This window comes from Ylistrum balloti, unplaced genomic scaffold, assembly GCF_031769215.1.
Source record: "Ylistrum balloti isolate Yb309-2 unplaced genomic scaffold, AGI_CSIRO_Ybal_v1 Utg371384, whole genome shotgun sequence".
In the NCBI taxonomy this organism is placed as follows: Eukaryota; Metazoa; Mollusca; class Bivalvia; order Pectinida; family Pectinidae; genus Ylistrum; species Ylistrum balloti.
The window spans coordinates 589,065-616,513 of record NW_026782729.1 but is presented as its reverse complement, the minus strand read 5'-3'; the positions used below and the strand labels follow the sequence as shown (position 1 = coordinate 616,513).

General features: G+C 34.7%; 2 protein-coding genes across 4 annotated transcripts in view; one reads left to right on the top strand and one right to left on the bottom strand.

Annotated features, from left to right (window-relative positions):
• Positions 1-13,654, bottom strand: part of LOC132562239 (myosin-I heavy chain-like) — a 91,221-nt gene extending 77,567 nt beyond the window's left edge. The window contains exons 1-2 of the mRNA XM_060226974.1: positions 13,615-13,654; positions 10,108-10,214 (exon numbers count right to left, since the gene is read on the bottom strand). Of these exons, the coding sequence (XP_060082957.1) occupies positions 10,108-10,214; positions 13,615-13,654 (147 nt within the window). The remainder of the gene's footprint in view (positions 1-10,107; positions 10,215-13,614) is intronic.
• A 436-nt stretch (positions 13,655-14,090) lies between these two features.
• LOC132562251 (zinc finger protein 318-like) lies at positions 14,091-25,479 on the top strand. 3 transcript variants are annotated; one of them, XR_009554750.1, is made up of 8 exons: positions 14,091-14,336; positions 15,373-18,363; positions 18,705-18,824; positions 19,366-19,462; positions 20,330-20,448; positions 21,272-22,448; positions 22,845-23,389; positions 24,142-24,193. XR_009554750.1 is itself a non-coding variant. In XM_060226989.1 (7 exons), the coding sequence occupies exons 1-7, from the start codon at positions 14,121-14,123 to the stop codon at positions 24,153-24,155; spliced, it is 4,515 nt and encodes a 1,504-aa protein (XP_060082972.1). In that variant the 5' UTR covers positions 14,091-14,120; the 3' UTR covers positions 24,156-25,479. The 3 variants fall into 3 exon arrangements, 2 of the variants coding, with proteins under 2 accessions (XP_060082972.1, XP_060082971.1); XM_060226989.1 differs by lacking the exon at positions 22,845-23,389 and having other exon boundaries at positions 21,272-22,229; positions 24,142-25,479; XM_060226988.1 differs by lacking the exon at positions 24,142-24,193 and having other exon boundaries at positions 22,845-23,573.
• The last annotated feature ends 1,970 nt before the right edge of the window (positions 25,480-27,449 follow it).

The following is a 27,449-nucleotide window of genomic DNA, read 5'->3' as shown; positions in this document are numbered from 1 at the left end:
TACAAGTAGAGCTGTAAAGGGATCAGTTCATTTCAAGCTCATTAATGGCCTGGTGCACTATCTCACCTCTTACCCTAAATGATGTCAAACTTTCACAGTTTGCTTTCATCAAGGATATTGTTTGTATAGATCTGAAGACCAGCCTCAAAAATGATCCTTAAAGCTATGTAACTCCAAGGGAAAATATTCCTGCCACAGTGAGACCTGTCTTATCTGCCTCTGTTCTCTCACTAATGTCTGACATTGTGAGTCTCATAATAATGTAGCCCAAAGTTTCTTACAAAAACAAAACAAAAAACAAAAAAACCCACTGGATATAAGCTTTCTGACTGATCAATATGTCCGACCAGATTATGAAGGTTTCCGTGTAACCCAAAATAGTCTGACATGCTGTCTTATCTGAATACATCCAAATAATATCTCCTTGGTCTTTCTCCTCCAAAAATAATACCAAATTTCCAAGGAAAGCCCAACCTTTCAGTCTGTAACAATGATGACTAGATGTAACAAGGCTTGAGTAAGAAGTGTTTACAGAAAGTCTAAGATGAGAAACACTTTTTTAACAACCCCGAAGAATCACAATCATGGAACAAACTTAATTGCACCACACAAATACATTGGAACACACAACTATATCATTTAACTATTACATGTATGTAGTCCTCAGCTCATGATCAATAGTCTGTGGACAAGGAGATTCTTCTCCAATACTGCTTTGTTATATAATAGACCACCTCATATGTCCTTCCAAAGTCAACCACATTGACAATCATCCAAGCAATTGATTAATGTCTGTGCAACATACCTAATATAACTGCATGTGTACATGTATACTTACACTTGTCATGTTCTTAACTGTAACATGTAAATACTTTGTCTTTGAAACATTTTGTATAATGCAAAGCTATTTCATATCTAAAGTATTACAATACATCTTTACAAATGATAACAGTAATTTCCTTTTTAATATGGCATTTCAACTCTTAGTACCAGTATAGAGATATTTTTATCACATTCACATTATAAACATCCTGTCTAACATTTCCTCACACAATCAGTAAATCAGACCAATTTTACAATCTGAACAAAGCGTTTATAGAAATGCCATAGTTTGGTTTTGTATCATATGCCTCATTTGTTTTTTGGTCAAGATTTGTAGTCAGAATATAAACACACAAACACATTCCTTCTTTTCACTATTGTTTACACTAAGAATTGGAAGTCAATTCTTTGATAAAAAAAATACACAAACCTCACTCTAAAAGTATAATAAGTGTTAAAAGTAGTGAAGTGTATATCATGGCCTTGGAGGCCTTGTTATTGACAAAATGAATTAGAGAAATTTAAATCTTTAAATATGATACTGCCATACAAGTGATTGTGGGTTGTCAGCTAGACAGGTGATCATGAGTCTAAGTACTTCCTGTCAGCTCTGCTGACACCCTGCATTCTATTTCAAAACTTTTGTTTTTTCTTTGTGTATCATAAGTGACCCAATAACAAAACCATAGCATTCAACAATGAGTTAAATATCAAAATCTTTATAAGAGTATTGTCTTACAATTGACAGGTAAGATCCGGCTTGCATCTGTTCAATGTACACCTAAAGGTATATGTTATATATACATAGGTGTACACCTGGGAAAAACACCTGAAACATTGGGCAATTCATCACAGTGAAAGGTCAATTATCATCTGAGTTCATGAATACTGTAATTGATCTTATAATCCCACCTGTTCTGAAGCAACAGCACGTTGATGACCATTTACCAGAACATCATATTAATCACATCCACTTTGCCTATTAAAGGTGTGTACTATGTAGGTGTGCATTTACAGTGCATATTTGACACTCTTTTTTTCACAATATTTATATATATCGGAATTTTGAATCCCAACCAAACGTACAACAACTACAGGTGCATTACATTGTAGAATTACAGTAATGCTTGTCAGACACAGCTACGTTTTACACAATTTCAGAACAAAAGCATGTGTTTTTGACACATCAACATGTAAGTTAAGGGAGAGCAGACATGACCAGCCATCTATATCTTGTTTATACCATGTTTACAATATACAATGGAGTCGGTTCCTTCCTGACATGTGAGCAGATGCTAAAATGATGGAGGGGTTGCAGGCATATGTCAAATTTGTATTTACTAGTGAGGTTCTCAGGGTGGTATACATCCACCTCAAGCATGAAATCTACACAGCAGGTTCACTTCAACAAACATCTCAAAACTCCACACAAAACGCCATATATCACAGCAGTAACTTGGTTGGTTTTTTTAAAAATTTGTTGAGTTGATTATTATTTAATCAATTTTTCATTACCAGATGTTCAAACTCTGTACATTTGTACTGAAATCTTGTAGGACTTAGAAATATATCATAGTATATGTAAACTATTAACTCCACATGATCATTCTGAACAGCATGTAACAGTTGAAAAAATCAGCAAGATACATGGTGCATGTAAGATGTTTGAGAATTTTTAGTGCAATTATTCTCTGGTCTTATAAAACATTTCCGATGAACTATGTGTGATGATTCCTAAAGTGAATGTTTCTAGCAGAGTTGATCTGTTGGTTAAGTACAGTTCTGAAACACAAGGCACAAGGCACTAATTGTTACTTTAAACTTTAAAACACTTTTGAATACATAAAAATTACTATATAGATACATCTGAAATGTTGATGAAGTTTTATTACTACACACTGAATACACTGTGTAGTTTAAAGATTCTACATAGCATGACATTAATTTCTTAAACATAGGCATTCTGTACAACTGCAGTTTTCACTGCAATCTTGTGATAATATCTTTTTATAATTATCAACAATCAGACACCAATTTTAACTTCCACATGCAAAATTATCAACCATTATACATGTCCATAATAGCAGCTTTCTATGTAATTGTGGTAAAACACGTAGTATTACATCAATCTGTCTACACCTTTATCATTGTATATAAATTTTATACTAGCTGTGTTGATGTTTCATGCATACTGGTTTTATCCATACAAACACTATTTCACAAATGATAAGATCACAAAAGAACATAGCAAACTATGTCAGTGAATACATGATTTTAAGATCTTTTTAATCAATAAGCTAGTCAGATGTTTGTTTGTTTCTAGATCACAAAATAATTTGAGTAAAGATGGCACAACATCATACACAGCTGTATACCACATGACAATAATTCTTATAATATAGGAAATGTTGGGAGTGGAGCTTACAGAAAGCTTCAGACAAACACTTAATGAAAGATAAAACCTAACGAAGTAAACCTGATCATTACATCACAAATTAAAGAAAGAAATATGAAAGGCAAACATTTTTAAGATGTGCAAGCAACTTGTGCCAATGGAAACCTTTGACTGAATCAAACAGCAATGCAAAGTTTAAACTTTAACAAATGTACTTGTTCAAGTTTGGCAATAGTTAGATTACTACAAGTATAATGGATAATCATCAACAGATATATGCATGGCAGCATTGACAGATCCGAAATCCACAATCACTTCCTAGCAGCAAGACATTTTTATCCCCACCCTTTTTTAATGTGGTATTTTCATTATAATGATCATCTTATCAACATCATCTGTAAGAAAACTGAGCTTGGCTGTTACAGCACACAGCTTCAGCCTATACTGAAGAGATGAATATTCACATTCTAAGTCTTGATTATGGATATGCCTGTCAATACAGGCAGACAGAAAGCATTGGAAACTGCCCTCGGCAAAGCAAATATTTACATGTATGTGTATATGGATATCATTGATATACATGTATAAAAGGATGGAGCATGTTGACCACCTATTCCCAGTTTAAAAACAAAAAAAAAGTTTCAAAGCATCTTGGTTCCTTCTAGTGTGGATAAGAAATGCCACAAACTGTACACCTGTTGGCAGTCTGTTAAATGCTATATCTCAACTAATTTATCTAATATCAATCAACTGCTCTAGTTCAGGCTATATTTAGCCACACGAAAAGCCAAATAATGCTTTTAGGCAGGTACAGAACCATCAACAAAATATTATCTATAATTTTACAGTAATAGTGTATATGAAAGATGTGTATGTGAAAGTTTATAATGAACTGATCACAATTATGTTCTAAAGTACCAAACTAGTGTCTTAGTGCAGGGCTCTCAATCTGCCAGATTTGGGCCGAATATGCAAAATAGTATCTTTTTTTCCCAATTTAGACCCAAGTTTTCCCAATTCTAAGGAAAACACCATTATTTTTCCCAATTCTAAAGGCCCCAGGCCCCAGGCCCCAGTCCCAAAATGGGGTGTGAGAGCCCTGTAGTGATGTGAGCCTTAGTTCAACACTTGATTTATTTACATTTTCACCACAATGGGATGGTGCTCAACTTGACCTCCCAAAACAGCAGTTTATCATTAGAACTGTGAGTAACAAAAAACTGGTAAATAAACCACAAATATTAAAATCTGAGCTTTTTGCTCGGCTGACACAGTAAACTTGAACAGGAAGAATGCTTCACAAAGTCCCTGAAATTTAAACATGCAAAAAGTAGGTCAAGTACTTCATGCTTTTTGTTATAATCTAATTTTTATAAGGGTTTCTATCAGTTTATTGCTATTAAGATAAAACACTTGATAAAATTTGTAATAAATCATAACATTTCTACATATTTCTGAAATGTCAGTTTTGCATATTAATCATAATTCAATTGCAGCATTTCACTACCAGTGGGTATAGAACAGGTCAACTCATTACAACAGTATAGCTCTTTTATTAGAGAAGAAACAGGTCTCACAAACTTGTCACTTTGTATATTTGTAAATGCTCGGTTTTTTGTAACTTAAATAACTAACGACAGTGAAAGAAATACCACATTATATAACAACCTCTTGTTAAGAAACCTCTACTTAATTATCTAAAATGTCTGCTTATTATGTGCTTACTGTCACAAAAAGTTTTAATTTATTGCATTTGAATATTTTCAATTACTTTGGTATTCTCCTTTGCACATCTCATATGATACAAGATATCACTAAGGTAAGAAATTAGATAGCTTTAAAGAAAAAGGGAAATATCTGGTGCTACAGCCTTCTCTAGGTCTTCAGTTATTCTAATCATCTTAATATAAGTACAAAGATGTTGAAGAATTCAATACACTCAATCCACACCAACCTTAACTCAAATATAGGATCATATGGTCATGACTGGTACAGTATTTATAGCTTTGTGTGAGAACCAGGTTAAAACCATTTCCTTTAGTGATATTAAGATCCTATAAGTGGTTGACCATCATGGCTCCATGATGCTTACTTCCAAAAATGGGTATAAATCACTTAATGACAACTTGAAATTTATTCAACTTTGAAACTTTCATTAAATGAAACCTTTCTCAAGACACACAGATCATTTGTAAAGTACATGGATGAGACAATGCTATTTGGGGACGTATCTTAATATAGCCAATTCCCATGGTCAAATATTGAGTGCAAACTAATCATGTAAGTCTGATGTCATTTCCAACTTCCCACGGTTGCCAGTTGCAACAGTTCCATATGCAATCTAATTACATTTTCACCTTAAGTGTATATATGTGCCTTTAGCATGGAGCCTGTGCCTGGTTTTACAATATGAGCTAAATCCTGAAGTAAGTATAGTGTTATAATCTGTGGACTTTCTGGAACAATAAACAATAAATACAATTCACAGTGAGAACCTCACATGTACACTGATGAGAAATCCTTTCCATGGGTGTCCAAACAACAGGCATAGTTACTCCAGAAAAGATATCAAAATGTTGGAAAGTTATCACCAAGATATATAGGTTTTTTATTGGTATGTAAGTCTGAAGAATTCCCTCATAAGCTACCACATATATCAAAATGTCCATTCTTTACTGACCTGATAACCCCTACCATCCCTACAATCTATAAATATACTCCTGGTCTGTAACTCCACTTGCATTGGTTGATGATTTCTTCATCAGATATCATACTGTAGCACTACTTCGTGGGGTTTAAACATTAAAACAGAGCCAATATTACTCCAGCCATCATTTCAGCCTCCAATTAATAAACTAATAGTTACAGGTAATTCAACATGTAAAAATTAATATCTGGTATAACGTTAGCTCTGTCAGGAAGATTCCACTCCCGGACTTGACTTATGTGGGAAGCTAACCAAATGCTCCATCTCTTACAATGCCTGTAATCCTCTTCTACACCATAACAAGGAATTATTCAACTCAGCCCTTGAAAGTATCTGCAGTCTAATTTTAACCGGAAAGTGTAACTTCCCAATGTTTTCACCTTGTTGCATGTTAAAACGGAACAATTTCAATATTTTTGTATAATTAGCTTATTTAAGTAATTATTTAATAGTAAAGTAAACTCAGTGCACCAATGGAAGTATAACAACTTGCATGTCTGTATTGCTTGATAGAAGATATAATCAAAGCATCCTGTATTGCTTGATAGGACTCTACTGAAAGTAACATGTGTCTTCGTGAACTCCCAGCTGTCAAAGTGTTGCTATACAGATGGAAAACACAAGGCCAAAGTTTATTATTTTTGGTATTTTCAGGTGTAGGAAAAAGTCTTATCAGAAATGACTGTAACTTAAAGACATGGTAAATGAAATGTCAAATGATAGCTTAAAATTTGAAACCTACTATATATAAACCTTCTATAAAAAATAGTTTCATGATGAATTTCTTCCTTTTTTTTTCTCCAATTCTCAGTTATAAATACTGGTATCTTTATGAATTTCTTTCTTTTTTATCAATTCTCAGTTATCATAGAAGAATTTATTCACAAATATGTACCAGTGTGAATGGTAACCAGTATCCTGATCTCTACACATTCTGTAAGCATGTGTATGGATACCAGGTGTTAGATGTGGACTCCCTTACACATTCATCTGCATGCATAAGTATCTCTATAGTTCTGGCAGTAATTACACTAATTGTGTTGTATATATATAATAACAGTTCCATCAGGCTAATGAATGGCATCGTTACTAAGTATTCTTATACATAGACTTAATATGGGTACTTGACAGTACTCTAACATATCCAATAATCAGTATATATGAATTGTAAGCTAACAGTGTGTGTACAATGTATATGAAAATTCAGAGGCAATACATTTTCTGGAGCATTGACCTGTGTTCAACCTGTAATCTGGGCCTACTTCCAGAATGTAGTTATCATGAAAAAATATCAGCTATAAATGAAATCTTTTTGATTTAGGTAAACTAGTAACAAGATTAAAGCACCTTTAGATCTGCTGTAATTAATTATAAGCTATGAAATGATTATTGATTTTCTAGTACTTACATGAATCATGATGATCAGATGAATGATATCATGAAACACTTTTGAAAAGCTGCAATTGTTCACCTTTTCTAGGTGATTAATGAGAAATTAAAAATTCATCAGGAGTTTGTTACTGACATTATGCCATTAGTTGCCTTAGTCGGTAGAGCGTTGGCCTAGACATCACCAGAAGATCTGAGGTCTGTGATTTGATCCTCCCTACCCTTATATACATAACCGTTTGTATTTCTCAGGAAGCTAAACATAATTAGGAAGAGACGGCTACTCTGTGCTATCATGGGTAAGACATGTACACTTTATCACAATTGCTCTTGATGGCATGTGATGGGCCTCGTATACGTCATTCAGTAAGGTAGCCACAATCCTCTACAAGGACAAGGCGTCTCCACCTCTAAAAGACTGTGACTGTTCATGTGGTGAAGAAAACAAAACATTGCCATGAAACAAGGCAACAGATTGTTCCATGAATTTAATAGTCCATTATACCTATTTAATAATGATATAAAAACTAGTAAAGCGTAAGATCTGAGGCATACAACTTACATATAAGTATATCTAAATTTTTATTCTGCCATCTCTGTATGTAACATATACATAAGCGTAACATAAAGTCTTGTTAATCTGTATGTATTTATCGGTTTTCTTTCATCAAAATGGCTCCACTGTCAGATGATAACTTGTTGTACTACTACTACTACATTCTTGTCCATATGGGGCTAAATAAATTAGAGGTGTATTATTTTTTATATGATTACACTCCAAGTTCTCATAAAACAAATCTGACCCATATATCAGAAAACATGGACACATGTCTTTTTTATGTTGAAACTGATTCCAAGATGGACTTGTTTTAATTAACATCTGTGCTCTTCCTATAACCGATTCCCTAGCTGACACCTGCTCTGATACCATTTCCATTTTCCACAGGAAGTAAATTCCTGTCCTACATAAAATGTTTATATATACTGGTAGTTTGAGCTTGTGGAAATCCTCTATCTGTGATTACAAGATATGAAATAAAATTACAAATTATGTAAAACTTCAGTTTTTCCTAAGATAGATATATGTGTTCATCTTGCCAGACTAAACATTCCAGATTGAACCCTGTAATCTAGAGAAAATTTATCAGTGTAAGGAATTTGAGGGAGTCTGGAGGTGAGCAAAACCGCCAGATAGGACATAGAACATATCTGTGGCACCGCACTCTTCCTGTGCACTTGAAAGGTTGTACAAATCTCAGTGTGTATGTTAACTAAAGTCTGTCATGCTTGGTACAGGCCCAACTTCCTTTTCCGTTTGTTTTGAGTAGTTGATAATATTATATGCACTTATGTTTTAAGGTGCACTTCAGTTATGCACATATGTCTATAAGCTAATTTTGTGCACATCTTTCAGATCTGTAACTCTGCATGACTAAATATTCATATACAATACTACCTTGTTTCTTTTTTAACCAAAAACTAAATTACATATGAATTCTGAACTTTTGGTATATCACAAAATATACAGCTTTAAGTACAGAAGACTTGTATCATTTCAAGTACTGATTAAACACAGATAAAAAAAATGTATCTGCACATGAATGTTTCTTAAAACCAATGGTTCATCTACCTACTGACAAATGACGTAATTTTCTAATACCATAACTTTATCAGAAAATATATCATTATTTATTTGCATGAACATTGGAATCACAAACAAAGATCTAGACATTCCAAAATAAAAATAATATCAAAAGATCTACAGATATACATAAGCTACAAGTATGTTGTGCAATCAAAACATTGGGTTTAACTGGTGATTTTAACAACTATGCATACCCTACAAAAAAAACTAACATTTTATCAGTAGTTAACCAAATAAATCATTGCTTATCATACATATTTAGGTAAATCCAATGAGCCTAAAATAGCACATGTCAGTGAAAGTAAGCCTGTCTATCAATTGCCTATTACACAGATACATATCAATGCATACCTAACAACTGATGGAGGCTGAATTTCCTGTAATTGTGGTTGTATTGATTATATACCCTGTACATGCTTACATGGCCAACCAAAAAGTAGCCTAAAGAGATAAGCACTTTATATCTATCTTTATTTGAATAATAAATTTATCAGCATTAATTAAAAACAAATGGAACATTGCTCTTTTACTCTGTATACAGTGTAGTGACAATTATTGCAACAGCAAACTGTGTAACTAATTATAAAAGCACCCACGAAATCCCAATGAATATCACATACTGGTAATTTTGCCATGCAAGCAATGTATGTTAGGCTTTTAATGGGAAACATACATATATGACCTCACTGACCTCAATTACAAATGTTCAGTCAAAGTATCTATGATGTCAACATTATTGTTACTGTGGTTAAGCATCTGAAGATTTAGCAATGTAAGTGCTTATGCTGAACTCATGTGTTTGCAATAACTTTTTTTCTTTATACATAGCTTTGAAGCAATCACACTATTTTCAGTTGTTACTTTGCATGTACATTAAATAATCATGTAGCTCTGTAAACACAATGATACAAGAACAGAACCAAAGACATCATGACAGCAACAGGTAAATAGTAATACTGCAGCAATGTAATGCAGTGTATACATTCCCACATATGTCAAGATATAATATCCTGTATAATTCCTGTAATGCATGCACAATTTCCAACCCCCACCCACACCCTTTTTTTTTTTTTGGTCAAATCAATTATTTCAATCCATACTTACACAACTTGATTAGTACATACATATAATTTTAAGACAAAAGGATACATAAATCTGGTCCTTTTTATAACGAGTTCGCAAATTGATGTTGATTCCTTTCTCATCAATATCACTGATAATTGTCATATCACTAACTCCATCTTCGGGTCGGGCACCTGGAAAGTGAAAATCAATATATTAATACAAAAATTAACTACCTTGTAAAAGGTCACATGGTCACAGAAATTAATATACTTACTGATATTTTCATGTAACATTTTGATAAAATAATGTATCTGATATCATTTCAAAATATCATTCGACTTCGATATATTTCAACATGTTGGGGAACTATTTGTACATGTATTAACATTAACACCTATACAGTTTATGTCTAGATTTTTATTTCAGTATTGGGCAATGCTAACCTACATTGGCTAAAAACTGTACTAATTCCCATAAATTTACCATCCAAATGTTAATAAGATTAAATCATATTAGTAATAAATAATAAACAACAATCTAATACCTCCTAGTAAGAAATCTCATGGAAGGAATTATCTACTGAATCAGGGTGTTTAATTAGAATTAGTCTTTCTCAAATAAATGTTTTCATATGTGTATCTAGTTATATCTTTGCAAAGATAGTTGTTCTGCTTATTAATATTATGTGTCCTGAATTTCTAACCACTGATTTATAAGCTTGAAAGAAATCAGGATGATTTGTCAAATAATTTGCTTGATGAAAATGATGTAGACCCAGCTGCATATTTGCATTAAAGGCAGTTACTTTGTCGATATATGATCATGACCTAGTGATCAAATAAGATCTGAAAATGATCATAATGTGACTAGTATATTGATGACTTATTCTATGTGCAGTAGCTAATACAGCCTAATATGATCTGATCCTTGTGCATGCACATCTATAAAACTGATGGCCCCTTCGATCACTGACTATAAACATGTGTAATATTCTATAATATACATGGCATGAGCAGACCATGAGTCATGTAGTGAATGGCATAACAAACAATGCATGAATCCACCCCGTAAAAGTCAATACCCAGCTATCACTTTTATGATAGCCATAAAACATTACAGTTTACAACCAAACAAGACTGCAATGTTGGAAAGAATTAGTGTTATTTTCATTGTTTTCATTCATGACTGTGACTTTTGTAAAGTACAGATATGAAATAATAGCTTTATCATACATAATAATAATTGTATGAGAAAAACAAAGATAAATGTTCCTTTGATGACAGATATATACCACTTACTAAACACATGAATGACAATTATTCTTTTTTTGTACAACACATATGCTCACTCTATACTGCAGTGTACTACAATATCACACATATCCATGTTTTCAATACACAAATATCTTTTATTTGACAGCTCAGAATATAAACATGAACATTGCATGTGTATTGGTGATCAGACCTAATGATGATATGCATATATTTATGGAAGTAAATGGGGTAAAGACCTCCATAAATGCATGCATGCATACATATAAGAAGGATCTAATTTTCCTAGTAGGCTAGCATGCCTCTTCTGGCATTCTCAAGACTTACAGGAATAGCCAATATTTACGATGTACTTGAAACTTCTTACTAGCTATTTCAGAATGATGAATATTGATAAAATAAAGCTTGTTGCTTAAGACCACACAGTGATCAGGAATTCTCTTAAAACCAGACACCCTTATAAGTTAGAAACTTTAAATGTAATGTGGCCACTTTGGAGAAAAGTTTGAATTAAATTGTCAGCTGTAAGTTGAAAAGCATTTTCTTGTCACTAAATCATTTGACAACAATACATACAGAATGGATAGAATTCTGAACTAGAGTCAAGGTTTGAGGCCAATTTAGAGAGACCCTGATAATCATCCAACAACAAATGGTATTTATTCTTTTATCTTCTGAACATTATCACTTCAACTCATGTGCAAAATTTTCTAATATTGTATGCGAAAAATATATCTGATAGGAAAATTAAAGACAAAAAAATATAAAAAAAAACAAAAACAAAAGAAAGCTATTGTAAATATTTGAAAATACACAGACCAATTATAAATGTGTTTATTAATCATTGTAGAATACTAGCTGTACACACACTCGCTGCTTACATGGGTATTCATTGACTATCATTGCCGAAGGGTAGTGGTGTGTATCCACATACCTTGTGTCAAGAGTTAGACCGGTGCACTCCTTATTCTCATGCATGGTTAAAGACTGGTGTCGAGTCATTATGTAATAATATCTTTGTAACCTGCCTATTCATTATGCATGACCTTATGGTGTATACCTAATGCTAGTGTACAGCGGCTTTACTATGGTGACCAGCTTATTTATAGCTACCTGTAAATTCCTAGTGCTGTCAATCAACGATAACCATAACTCACAGTCTGATTTCTAGAGACACATGTGTGCGATATATAGGTGTAACTTATATTATATCAGTTATAAACTATACACTGGGGAATAGACTAAGCAGGTGTAAATAACAGCATGGGTGATTCACACTGACTGTAGCTTCTGTTGGTTCAACAGGTAAAGATCCAATACCAAAATAAAAATCAATACATGTGATGTACTGGGTAAAATAACAACCCTAAAATGACAAAGAGGAGAGATTGCACATGTAAAACTCATGTTTGTAGAAGTACAGCTTGACTCCCTACTTATAAACAAAACATTTAAATGTAAATTAGAATTCTATTATCATTGTTTTTCCTTCTGCAGAAAAATTCTCTTCAGAGATATACTTGTAAAATGATATATACCACACATTACTGAGCCAAGTTTATCATTATGAAACCTAAACTTACAAAATACAACATTCTTGTAAAGATATACATATGTTACTAATCAGCAAATATGCTTCATAAATCTTATATAATTGGGTCATTATGTTTGAGATACTTTTTAATATGCAGTAAATTGGTAACGTTATAATAACATGTATTAACAATATTAATTCTTTAGGGTGAATCAAAAGTATTCAAAAATGTTGATGTGGTCATTCTTTGCCTTTATAATCAACAGAAATTGGTTGAATATATCTTTGTATGAACAAAACAAATATTGGTTCTTACAATGAAAGTCACTGTATCAGCATATGCTTGGACAATTCTTTTTGTATATTAAAACTTATTAAATAATCTTATGAAATGAAATGTACTGTCTCAGTACAGTATTTTTAATTTTTCAAGACAATCTAATTTTAAATGATGAAAAACTTACAGCTTATATGTTCGTCTAATAACCACAGACTAACAAATTGTACAACCCAAGTAACCTTAACAGAAGAATTCCAGGAACAAAATTTACATATATTGAATAATCATAACATCTGCTGATCGACGAAAAAAAGAAAAAAGAAAGAAAAGGAAAAGTTGAGACTTTGTTCCTATCGGATGTGTATTGTTATCTGTAAGGAAACATGACACTCCGCTGTTCTCTACTGTCAGTGTGTTTACACAGTACAAAGCAATATCGAACATCTAAGTTGATCATGATTCGCGAACAAAAGATGGTGATGCTGACTAGACGCACACATACGTACCCCGTGAGGCGAGTTGAGGTCTTTCCAAAATAGATGACATTTTTGCCCGAAATACTTTTCCTTTTTGTCCGAAATTCACTACATAACTAACTCTCCATCCGAATGAATAACGGTGGTTTAATCACACTACTCGCTTGCCTTGTGCCCAGCGTTGCGAGTGACTCACGCAGCTCGCTTACCGTACGGCAACTCTTTCAACTTCACCGCCACTCCCGACCGAGTCAGCCAAGTGTGTGTGGGCATTGTCGTAATATATTTACATGTTTTACAAAGCAAAGTAATTAGAGTTTGACATAATAATTGCGTAGAAAATTGAATTAAAATGGTTTTTATTAATGTCATTTGATTGAAATGCGATAGAAGAAAACAAGAAATCCACCAAAATTTTACGGTTTGGTACCATTTACGATTCGGGCATGCGCATAATCGAGAAGGAGAGGGGGCACTGATATGGCGACGAAAAAGTAGTGTTACAGGGTAGTGCAGCGAGGTTTTAACGCATTAGCATGGGGTTTCTCGGACGAGGGAAGGGGTCACACAACACTGTCAAGCGAGAGGGAGGTATTCACGCATCAACACGGAAATCGAATAGTGGTGACTCCTATGGATCGAAGCGAGATCAGCATGGACGTTCAGGACGTAGCAATAGCCGGGAACGCTCATCACACGGTCGAGACCGTCACAGAAGTCGGGATCGTTCGCGTTCACCGTTAAGAACACAGGTTACCTCATGGCCAACACGATCAACTTTTTTGTTACCTCGAGGATAAGCATTTGAGACCAAAAAAAAAAGTCTTGGCTTGTTCAGAAAACTATTAATATCTAGGCGTGTCGATGGCAGATAATAAGATTCAAATACAACGTTAACCAGTCCTGAAGTGAAAGTTTTGACTGAACCTGAATTGAAATGTTTTTTTCAAGCCATTGAAATTGAAAAAAGAATAAAAACAATAGAAAATAAGTGAATTCAAATAACGAGATGCATAACATAAAATGTTAATGTGTAAAAGTTGTGTTTCGAGTATAGCAGGATTGCATAGGATCACATAAAGCTTGAATTTGTAGTAGGATTGGGTTAGTTTAAGTTTTGATCAATGCTGTGTCAGGGTTTGGCCTAATTCAGTGGTCATGGCATGGGTTTCAAGAATGTAAATACAGTAAATCCAACTTAACTTCGGCCTCTGTTGAAATAGGCATGTGCTTTTCCTCATTTGTCTCCTAAACTTGGATAGGTTAACTAAGGGCTTGTTAGCAGTGGCATTATATTTGTCACTGGAGCTATCAGCATTTACCTAAGGTTATTTTTCTTATGAAAATATTTCAGGAATATGAATGGTATTGATATCATAATGAATAGGAGTCACTGTATGAACTTTGTTTCCTTGACAAAGTCTTCAATTAACATTAAGAGTGTTTTGGGGAGCGTGCTTATACAAGTACATTAATGACTACTGATTGGTGATGGCAAGTTGGCTCCAGTAAGTTTAAATGTCAAGTTTGAATCTTAGTTTGGCACTTTGGTCTTAACTGCATTTTCTTTCCTTTTAAGTTATAACAACTGAAGTGCACCCTGAGTCCCTAACATCAATTGAAAAGGTTTAAATATGTCCTCTCTTATCAGAAGTTTAAGCTGTGTGGCATCAAATATTGCTTAGATTCTCAAGTTCATTAATATTTGACTATTGAGAGCTTGAAACAAAACAGAGTATAAAATATTCAATAAGGTTATATCGCTGATACTTTTCTTACTCATTTCAGTATTCAAAAGATATTCCGGCTACTGAATCCTTGCGAATTACTGTTGGTAATGACATCTATAAGGAGAAAACCAGGAGTCCATTATCAGGAAGACTTGGCCCCCCTGTTGACAGTTCCCCATATAATGACTTACCAAATAATCATCGCAAATCTGACACAGATTCTTTTAACAAGTTTGATGGTTATAATCAAGAGGCCAAATACTATGAGCATGGAGACCGAAGACATGACAGGGATTTTGCAATAGGAAGGAGTGGAGGGTATGATTCTAACAGACAGAGAAATAGAGAATATCCAAGTGACAGATATGAAGAAAGGAACATAGATCTTAACAGAGATGTACGAGGCAGATACAACAGATACAGTGGGGATGAAAGGTACAAAGAAGACACCAATCACAGAAGAGGAGGAAGCATTGATAGAAGAGGAAATAACAGGGATAGTTTGGAGCGTCAGGGTGGATATAGGGAACCAGAAAGTGACAGCTTTTTTAGAGATGTTGATCACAGGCATGATACTGAAGACAGAACTGAAAGAGAACTCTTAGGTGGACACAGAGATTTACCAAATAGGGATGACTATCAGAATATAAACAGGTCAAGTTCAGATGATTTGAGACCTACATTTCCTCTTATACCTCCTACACCAAAACCTTTAAAATCTATTTTGAAAAAGAAGTCTTCATCAGAAGAAACTTCAACTAACCAGACCACAAATCCATCTGCAATGGAAGAGAAGAATTTGTTTCCTATCATGCGTCAAACACCTGTGTTGGATAAACAGGGAACAGATGCAAGGATACAACATAACAATGAAAAGACCATTGGTGGCACGCTTTTCAATGATCAGCAATCAAGTGATGGTAGAGGAAACTCTAGATCTGGATTACCAGGAATGTCCTCTTACATGGATATCGAAGATGAGGAAAAATTCTTGTATGGCGACGATGACTTTGATTTGGAAAAAGGCAATTTGAACAAGATTGGCTCAAAACCCTCAGTTGAGTCCAAATATAGATCAGAGGATGCATTTTACACTGAAGTAGATCATAGACATGTACAGCCAGATTCTTATTCAAAAGATGATCGCTTCAGTAGATTGTCATCTTCTGTTGGGCAGAGAAATTATGCAGATTCTCGTCAAACACAGGATCAAGAAAGAAATTTAGACTCATGTTTCTTGGATCATCAAATTGTTGACCAGCCCAGCAGACCCACTGCAGAAGACCAACTGCGTTCATCTGTTTCTTCTTTCCTTGAGGACCAAAGATTGAAGCATAATTCATACCCTTCTGCTATAAGAGATATCACCTCAGTGCAGGAAAAACCTGTAACTGTTCAACCTCCAGCCTTTACTCAAGCTTTTAAGCCAGACTTGTTAAGTTTATTCACCTCTGGGAATGAATTGCCTACAATCCTACAACCTACTCCACAACCTTCCCAAAATGCTTCTACATCCCAAGAACCTATCCATATACCGCAAACCATCCCATATACAAGCCAGGTTTCTACAGAGGAGCCAAAACAAAAATATGATCCTACGATAGAAAATATTCTAAAATCCATAGGATTTGACTTTGAAATGTCAAGAAGAATGCAAGAAAAGGCAAGCAATTCAACACCAATTCAGAAACCAAAGAAGGAAGAGGAACAGTTTGGTATCAATCAGACTGCATCCTTTTTAGAAGGGGGAATTTCTGATGATATCAAAGCCAAGCTCTTCAAGAAAAAAGAAGAATCAATAGTTGATATTTTGATGCGAGAAGCAAAAGTAGGTCCACCAAAGTCAACTGAGAGGAAACATGACCATGAAAATGAAACTAGAGAAAGGTACAAAAAGATGGAACAAAAACCTTCAGAACAGGAAAGACGTTCAGAAACTTACAAGAGAGAAAGAACCAGGGAGAAAGATTTCTTAGATATGGAAAGGAAGAGAGCATCAGTGGAACAATTGAAAAAATCATCAAGTGACATGTTTGATGAGTCTACATATGAAGATCCAACTCTGTCCTCGGAGAATCTGTCATCTGGTATATCTTTCCAAAGACAGATTCCACGTTCGGATACACAGTATTCTGTCTATTCTGGAGCAACATCATATTCACAACCAGCATATCCACCTGGTTTGTCTGACTACACAAATTCATCCTCAGCATCTTCTACACAGACAAATCAAGGAGCTATTCCTCCTTATTCTGGAGCAAATGTGGGGTCAATGTATAATGCACCTCCCCCATATGGGTATGGGCCTCCTCCCCAAAGTTTTGATTCTGGTTCTTATTCCAGCTATGGAAATTACCCACCTCAAAGTACCCCATTTCATCCCACTCATAATCCACCTCCTGGCCAAATCTTCCATGGTCCACCTCCCACTCATGGTCCACCCCCAGCACCTCATAGCATACCCCCTCAAATGAGAAAGCCTGTCACTACAGACCACCAGTCAACTGTAAATAAAGACGAAATGCAGGAAGAAATCCTGGAGAAAAAGACAATCACCATCGAGAAAAAAACAGTAACAATTTCCCCAAAAGAAACCAACAGAACTGTTCTTCCTCCTAAAATTGATAAACCAAAAGGTCCTCCTGAAAAGCAGACAGCAGATTCTCCTCAAAAGGTGCTCACACCAAAAGAAAGAAATGCTTTATTAAAAGAAAGGGAACAGAGACGTCAGAAGATTGAATCTTTGGAAGCAGAATTACAAAAATTGAGGAAACAGCAAAATGAAATGATGAGAAAGATACGCAGACAAAAAGATGGACATAAAGATCCAGTGCTGCTGCAGAATAACAAACTGCAGGATGACATATCTGCACAAATATCAAAACTTCGAAAAGCTGCTGAGGAAAATTCAAAGATTTTGAAAGAGTGTAAAATTGATCCAAATCATAAACCTGAAATTGAAAAAGACGGAGCTTCGGCAGAAGATGCTAAGGAAAGTAAAGGTGTACGGAGCAATGAGGAGTTACAGAAACGAAAGAAAAATCAACAGGTATAAATACCATTACATTAGTCTGTATAAAGGCCATTTGAGTGATCAGAGAAAAACAACGTTTATAGGCAATTTAGTATGAATACATTGAGACCCAAAACAGTGGCCTTAATAGACAAGTACTTGTTATAAACAGGTGGCTTTTAAAGGAGATTTGACAATATTTTCATATTTTACATGGGTTTTTTTTTCCACTATGTCTAATATCAGCTGTTTCTGAATTTTAGATGATAATAGCATATTATTGCTCTAACTTAAAATATGAATGATACCTCAGAAACAAACAACCCTTCTACTATTTTTAATCAGATAGAAGGGAATATTTCTCTTTATTTACTCAGGCACGTGTTAAGAAGTACGAGTTTTTTGATCCTGGAGGTCACTGGTGTAAAGTGTGTAACACAGAATCTGGTAGTGTATACAGCGTTCTTCAACATCTACATGGAAAAAAACATCAGCAGGTACTCTTTCCTCAATTTGAGTATGTATGTATATATCTTGTCCAGTAAATATTGAATAGTTGAAAGTTGCAGATATTGATATTTTCGTTGGTGTTAAAAGTAATCATATTGAAACATTTTTTCATGTATCATCTCAAAAATAAGAGATCAGAAGTCTCCACGATACCAATTCATACATATATTATCTATATGTCAAATAACTTAAGGATGTACTCCTCAAGAGAACAAGAGAGAATATATTTTATTCTGGAAAAAAATAAGAATTTGTGGAAAATGAATTATTGTATGTTACACATATTCTGATGCCTGTATCGGAAAAAGCAGTGCAGAAACATTCATCTTTTGCTTTTAATCTGCTTTCTGAAATCAAACCTTTAATAAAATCATCAGAAAAAAAGTTAAATACTGGATGTTTTTTACTTCTCAGAGGAGTAAATCCTTAACTGCAAACAATGTTTTACCGCTGACAAGGACAAAAAATATTACAATGACTGTTTATTTGATGCACATCATAATACATGTGTTATTCCTTTTTTAAAAGGCTATGAATCCTTATGATCGACCATGGGTCCCTAGGACAATGAAGACCCCACAAAAACATAACAAAAATGATCACCTAGCAGTGCTGCCAGTTAAAGGTAAGGCTTCATTGAAAAAGAAGGAATCATGTTTTGAGATAACTTGATAAAAAGTTGTTTCAGGACACTTAAAAGTGGAATCGGTTGCCAGAGTAAGCTTCATAAATATCATTGACCTGATCCTTAATGAGGTCATGATTTATCTATATTAAGACTTATCAACAAGATGGCTAGCGAAGAAATAACTGATCCTTACAAGGAAAATTAGTACTTTCTAACCTGTCTTTGCTGGTTTGTGGATTTCCTTTTCATTTACATTTATATTGGTTTCTATGTATACATACATATAAAGTACATTTTCTAACAATTCGTAAAAATGTTTGCTAGGTATTTAAGTAAAAGAATATCGCCCACAATTAACTATGACACAGTATTTTGTTCACAATTGGCAGATTGATATCCTTATTGATTCATTAACTATTTGCCAATTGCATTATTATTTACAGAATAAAAAGCTGTATTCATTTTGATCAACATTTATCATAACTGAAACTATTTCATTCACATTTCTGTAAAATGGCAAAATCAATCAAAAATTAGTATCGTGTTCTTTTCAATCTTGGCTATATTCAGATGGTAAATTAAAGGTAATCCTTTTCTTCCTCTGCACAGATATCATTTTCTTGAAATAGGGAAATGATTATTATGTTTCTTGAGCAGCATGGACAAACTATTTCAGAGTATTAGAAATCTTGCTTCAAGTTTTCTATTTGAACTAGGTGGGCAATGCTAACTTGGATAATGTGATGTCACAGATTAAGCTCAGGTTAACAAAATGGTAAAATATTTCATGATACCATTTCTATTTGACAAAACAATCACTCCATATGGAATGGTGCAGTGAAAAAAAGGTACATTCTATTTCAGGCCAAGAATTCTTGGTGCCTTGTAAGGCTTTCTACTGCACTTTATGCAAGGAATTTGCTGGGGATGAGGCTTGTGCTGACTTTCACATCAAGACAGAAAGCCACTATCAAAACTACTTGGTATGAACGTATATGTTTTTTTTTTAAACTAAGAACATTTCTTACATGTATTCTAGTATCTTATTTATTGATAACACTTTATTACTAGGATATGATTTTTGTTTATGTTATGTGATTGTAATTAACATTTTAGTTCACATGGCACAAAATGTTGGTGAGTTCTTGACTGGTGAATGATCCATTGTCCTTGGTCCATGTGTCCATCAAATTTTTATTCAAGCATCTAGAAAAATAGAAGCTTCTGGTTAGTGATAATTGGTGAACATGTGCACAAAAAGATTCTTCATATTAATGACCATTTCAAGGACATAAGTATTTGATATGTTGTTAAAATCTTTTCATGTTACATAACACCTTTGGTGTTGATATTTTGATAAGGTACCTGGAATAAAAGACTTTCAGATTTTCATTTTTGTATGATTTTGAACTATTTTCATGGTCATAGGGGTCACATATGTGTAGTAAACCTTTAAAGAATTGTCTTCATGTCATTGGATTGAATCATTTGAACCTCTTCGCATAAGTGACTTTTACCTGAGATGGACTGCTACTGAATTTGTTCAATTAAATAGGTGATATTTCTTAACTATACCATGAAGATCAATATTACAATTTCTTATTTACATTGGCTTCTTGAATGGAGATTATAGAACATGTTATGATTTTGGCATGAACGATACAGGCATTGAGATAAAATCTATAGTTTATATAAGTACATTAAAAATAGATATAACCTAGTATTAGAGAGAGAAAAAACATCTTTGTAGTATATATATAAACCTGTAAGTAATGTTTTAAACAATTTCACACATCAATGTTTCAGAAACATGTGGAAAAAAACGAGTTTTATGAGCAGAAGAGGACACTGGATAAAGCTGCAGGTCGCACGGAAAGCAAAGATGTGAAGCCTGTGAAAAAGGAAGACCGCCGGGAAGATAAAAAAGAAAAAAATGAGCAAAGGAAGCAACGAGTGCAGGAGAAGGAAAAGTTGTGGGAAAAACCAGTGGCTGAATTAGGCATAGAACAAGCATCTAAAAAACCAAAATTATCACCAATTGAACAGAAGGATATTAAGACGGTGAAATCTAGTGAGGGATTTGGCAAGTTCACTTTCTCCACTAGTGACAAAGAAAAGAGCAAGAATGAAGATGATAACAGTGAAGAACAGGAAAAGAAAGATAGTGAAGCTGGGCAAGAGAGTAAAGGCAAGATTGCCATTAATATTATCAACAAGATGGGTATAAAACCTGTTCCTGGTGTCAAAATTACAGGGAAGAAAAACCCATTGCTGCCGCCTTGGACTCCCGTTTCAAAACCGGATGTTCAGAAACAAGCAGCTGGGGCTGGTAAGGTTGAAGCTTTCCCACTGAGGAAAGGTGGAGGAAAAACAGATCATTCAGGAGGAAAGCAAACGCCTCTGGACATGTTTCTAACACTAGAAGATAAATCCAAACCATTACCAGTAATGAAGGACAAGCCGAAGGTGACAGCTCAGGATATACTCAAAGCTTTTACAGGAAAACTCAAGGACGATAACACAGACACAGCAGAAAAAAAGACTGATGATAGAGTGAAAGAAAAGACATATGCAGTGAAGGAAAAAGAGAAGACATTGACATCTGCACAGAAAGAAGAGCTAGAAGATTTGAAGTTGCTTGGTATTGACCCTCTTTCTGAGAAACCATTAGCTGAGAAGAAAACACCACCACCACCTTCACAGAACCTTTCCTTGCCACCAATCAGACAAATACCGTCTGGGGGTGTTGAAGCTCAGGAAAAAGGTAAGTTAGATCAATTGCCAGTGATGGGGATGGATATTCCTCTGCCGCCTTCAGATCCATTCAAGGAACATAGTGTGGATGTGACCATTGAAAATGGTGTGAGGAAAGACTTGCCGATGGACCAGGCAAATATTTTACCAGCCCCACAAAGTTCTAATGAAACAACAATGCCTACAGCTGAGATCAGTACTGCAGTCTCTGAGTCTGACGACATGGATGGTGAGCATTATGTTTTTATTTATATCACATTGAGCTAATATAAACAAGTTTCAAAAGAAAAAATGATGCTATAAACATGGTATTGTGAATATTAATAATGTTAAATTATCATGAGGACTCAAATTTTTGGTCTCAAAAATGTTCATACAATATAAATATTTTCTTTCAAAATTTAGTGTAGCATTGGAGAAATGGGATTGTGTCATCTCTGACCTCATCTTAACAAAGCAAAGCTGCTAATGCTACATTGTGTTCTGTAAACCACTAGGTTTTTTTTCTTCTATCTTTGTATTTGTTGGGAAAGTATTCAGTTTTAAGTGTGTGTTTTTCAATAACATCTCAAATGTAACAGTACCATTTACGAAAGAAAATATATCTGTATTTTTCCAATTTCAGATGGAGCCAGTGATTGTAGTGGATTCAGTATGCAAATGGGAAGTGACTTTGAGGTTGTGGACGAGTGTGAAGCAGATGAATCCTAGTTATCTCCCCTATCCTTAATGATTTATAGTTGCAGAATGATTTTTACGCTGTTTATGTGGAGGGTTTTATGTGATAAGATGTGGACTTTTTAACTTCATTTGAAATGTGGAGTTTCTATTGAAAGTTGTGATTAGAAATTGAAGAAGTCATGAAAATGTAAACTTGTATCTGAATAATAAACCAAGAGAAATAGTTGGAAAAAGATGAAACAGAATTTGTTTCCTTTCCCATTTCTCATTACAGATTAACAATTGCATAAGCCTTTGTGTTGACTGTTGGTGAAGGGAAAGTGAATTAAAGTGAAAAAGTGTTCATCCACAGAAAATCAATCTGAATGAACAAGTGCAAATATTAAAAAAAAAATAGCAACACTTGGAATGCTAAGCAGATGTGTTTGCTAGAAAAACTTGAGAAGAGGAAAGTCCCATTTTTCATTTGTGTTTATTTCAGTTACATCAGTATGTATTTCAGTCTTTTTTACAATTGTGATATCTTTTCAAGTGATTTAAGATCATGTAAAGAAATATTTCATATCTCAACTATATGCTGTGTTGATAACAATTATAATGCATGCTCCATTTCGTATTGTGAACCAAGTAGTCCATGTCTTTCATTATTAAAATGTCATCATTTTCAGAAAGATTCATATATTTTTGTGCTCTAATGTTGAAATTTTTCCGGTGTATCGATGTACACAACTTGGACAAAGTATAGTTCAAGAACTGGAATTGGGATTTTTTTTTGTTTTTTTTTTTGGTGGTGTGTCTCAAACATCTGCTGTCGTAGAAATTCCAAAATTTGAATTTAACAAATTTTGGGGTCTTTTTTGTTACTATCTTTTTGCCGCCATTACATGCTTATATGTAGCACATGACTACCGCATGAGCAAGTCAAGTTATGATTTTTAAACGATTAAAGAGAACGTTAAAGTCTTATCAGTCATAATTTCTGGTCTTTCAACACAAATTTTGATTTAATAAAAAAAGTATTACTTAAGGCAAGCATAAATCCCTTTCTCAGATTCTATAAGTAATGCTTTTTTCTGGAAGAAAGGTAAATTCATTCCTTAATAAAGAATTTAATCTTGGGAATGGTAAGCTGCTATTATGGGAGTCCCTCTCATCTATCATAACTTAACGCCCCTTTTGTGATATTTTAGCCCCATATTTTGTTCTCTTTTTATAACCATTTGTTTATGTTTTAAAACCAGGAAAGTGGATCTGAATCAGAAAAGTCAATGGTCAAGAGTGACAACATAAAGGCAGAGAAAAGATGGTTGAAGATCGCTTACATATATAGAAGCAACAGCAAAAAGATACCAATTATGACTAAGAGTATATTGTCCGAATCAACAGGAGATCTACATGAAAACAGCATGAAAAATTGCTCCATTTGTTTGGTCGAAATTGCCTTTGAAAGAGGCTAGGCAACTCTAATAGAATGGGCTGGGCAGTGGTCTTGATGGAATACTTCATAGATTAAAGTAAACAGCACCATTTAATTGGTCAAAATTTATTTGAAGAGAAGCTGTCCAAGGTACACTACGCTACATGAAGAAATTTGAAGATGTTGGTTGCGTATAGAGTCACTGAAGACTTCAAGTAAAACCTCTTTGAAGAATGTCACAATTTGGAATAGTTTAACTCCTATTATCAGGTAATAGCGACAACAGACAAGCCATAGACGCCTCTGATGAGAAAAAGAATTGAACAGAAGATGGAGTGCCCTGGTGTTGCCAGATATGATGACCAATGACAACAAAGGAAACCGCAGAATTAGCACCAAATTGCATAGAGGTTAGCGAAACAGAAGAGGTGCACTCAAGGAGATGAGACACTTCAACATCAAAAAGATTGTGATTTCAGCAGTGAGAGTGATATTCCAAATGAATTGACTGCTTAGTAGATGGATTACAGCTTAATGTTGTGTTATTAGGATGTAATTATTGCACTGTAGCCATATTTAGATACACATACTTGTCTGCCTGATGCTAGTTGAGAGTTCTTTTGTAATATACTCACAGAAGTGACGAAGGTGTATCACATACAAGCAACTGTTTGTTTTCTAAACAGATGGGGATGTTGATAGTCATTGAGTAAGGTTAACTAAGGGACAGAAAACTTCAAATCCATACGGAAGGTCTCCATGAAGGACATGTGATTCTGTTACCATATGAAGCTCTGTAAAATCCGCAGTCCACAGAAACCAAGAAGGAAATCAGCTCCTGGTCACGATATTGTGTGTGATTTGTTACCATATGGAGTACATGGAACCTGGTGAAGATGAAGTAGATCAAGTCAAGAGGTCAAGTAGAAGCACGTGCCCAGATGATAAGATTTGCGTGGAATAAGTATCAAAAGGGAGGGCCTTTGCTTGATGGAAAACAGAATTCGTTGTTTAATGTCAGGATTTAGAATACGAGGTTAAAGTGGCTAAAAAAGTCCCGAAACGAAATTGCAATTTGGACGAATGAATTGTCAAACCTTCAGTATTGAATGACAAGGCTAAGTTTGACTGCGTCATTACACAGATATAGAACTGATATTAATAAAAGCATTAATCTTGATTTTAGCTCAGGATTTAGTTTTCTTGACAAGGAATGAAACTGTCTTTATAATGTTCGACAGTATCCATGGTTTTTAGCAATCTTCAGTTTTTACTGAACACCAACGTATCCAGTTTGCTCAATTTCATCTTCTCTCCATATCGAGAACAAACTGCACAGTACACCCTGCATCTTGCCGATTTCTCCAGATCCTTCGTTTGGTGGTTTCTTTACTCTGTACTGCATTTTTAGTTGTATGACCTTAAATTAATTCGGTTTCTCGCTAATATTGCTCAAGGAGTGAAGTAAACAGATCTTTACGATATTTATACGTGTCCGAGCCAATTTTTTCCCCTTTCTGACAATGACCAATTCTAAACGAATTGATGGACGAAACTTATCCATAGGACAAGAATTCGCCATACTAAACGATCTACGTTTTGCATAAAACATTGATGTTGTTTAACATTAGTATATGACGTTGCACGTCCCATTGTCAACACGGGCCCAATTATAGCGCACCACCTTCAATGTATACACGTGTTCGTTCATGAAACACGTTCACTGTCTTCAGCTGCAACACAGTACTGGTCCACTTCTCAAACGTCAACTACATCCTTTGCACTGGTCCTCATCTCGAACACGTTCACCATCTTTAAATTTATGCTACCTCTCTACAGCACTGACCAGTCTTGATAACCTTACTATGGCCAATCAAACAGTTCCCCGAAAATAGCATATAATCGCTGTTCCGATTATCCGGAAGCTAGGGTATTGAGCATCAAATATGTCGACGGCTGTTTCCCAAAACGGAGATAGTTTACTTGGACAATATGCCAACATCTAAGTTACAGTTATATTGACTAGAGTAGGTATCAAAATACCATTTATAATCATTGACTTGAACACCTGAGGCGAGAAATTTAAAATATTCAGATAACTGATACTTTGTCAATTACAATGACATGTTTCTGTGATATATGTGTTAATTCAATCTTTTGGTAATTTCTCGATTTGTATATATGTCGAGATGCGTGGAAATGGCACATGAGTTGCACCCCTTCAGGAAAAGAGTTCGGTTATATATGGCAAAGAAACTTTATGACAAAGTATTATTTAACAATGAATGTCGCGTGTTGCATATCTTGATGATACTAAGCATAGTATTATAGAGTGTTGCAAGTTTTCAGACAAGGTTCAGTTCAGCTTTTTATGTGACTGAATTACTTGCCGCTAATGATAACACTGACGAACGCTAGGACAAAAAAGCTATATGCATTGACTGTACTGTGTCTAACTCTTTACGTTATTTAAAGGTGCTATTCATTTGTAAATTTTGTGCAGGTGGTAGACACCGCTGGTGGAATAAATCGCAGAGGTTGGCCGTAAGCTTTATGCCATGTTTTAATTCATTCACATGTTGGCACGGTTCAAAATATACACGTTCTAATTTTATCTGATATATCAAAATTACGATGCTGCACATCCCCGTCTAGATTTTGATTTATTTCAATCACTTTGGAATTTCCTCAGTCGCCTCCTAGGCTTCGATATCTAGGTCTCTGGTGTCACTGCCGAGTCCTGGAAGGACGAAACGGCTGTATGATGTACCATCACTGACGAGTCCTGGAAGAACGAAACGGTTGTTTGATGTAACATCACTGCTGAGTCCTAGAATGACGAAATGGCTGTATGAAGGAACATCACTGCCAAGTCCTTGAAGGATAAAACGGCTGTATGATGTAACATCACTGACGAGTCATAGGATGACGAAACGGCTGTATGATGTAACATCACTGACGAGTCGTAGGATGACGAAACGGCTGTATGATGTAACATCACTGCCAAGTCCTTGAAGGACGAAACGGCTGTATGATGTAACATCACTGACGAGTCATAGGATGACGAAACGGCTGTATGATGTAACATCACTGACGAGTCCTAGGATGACGAAACGGCTGTATGATGTATCA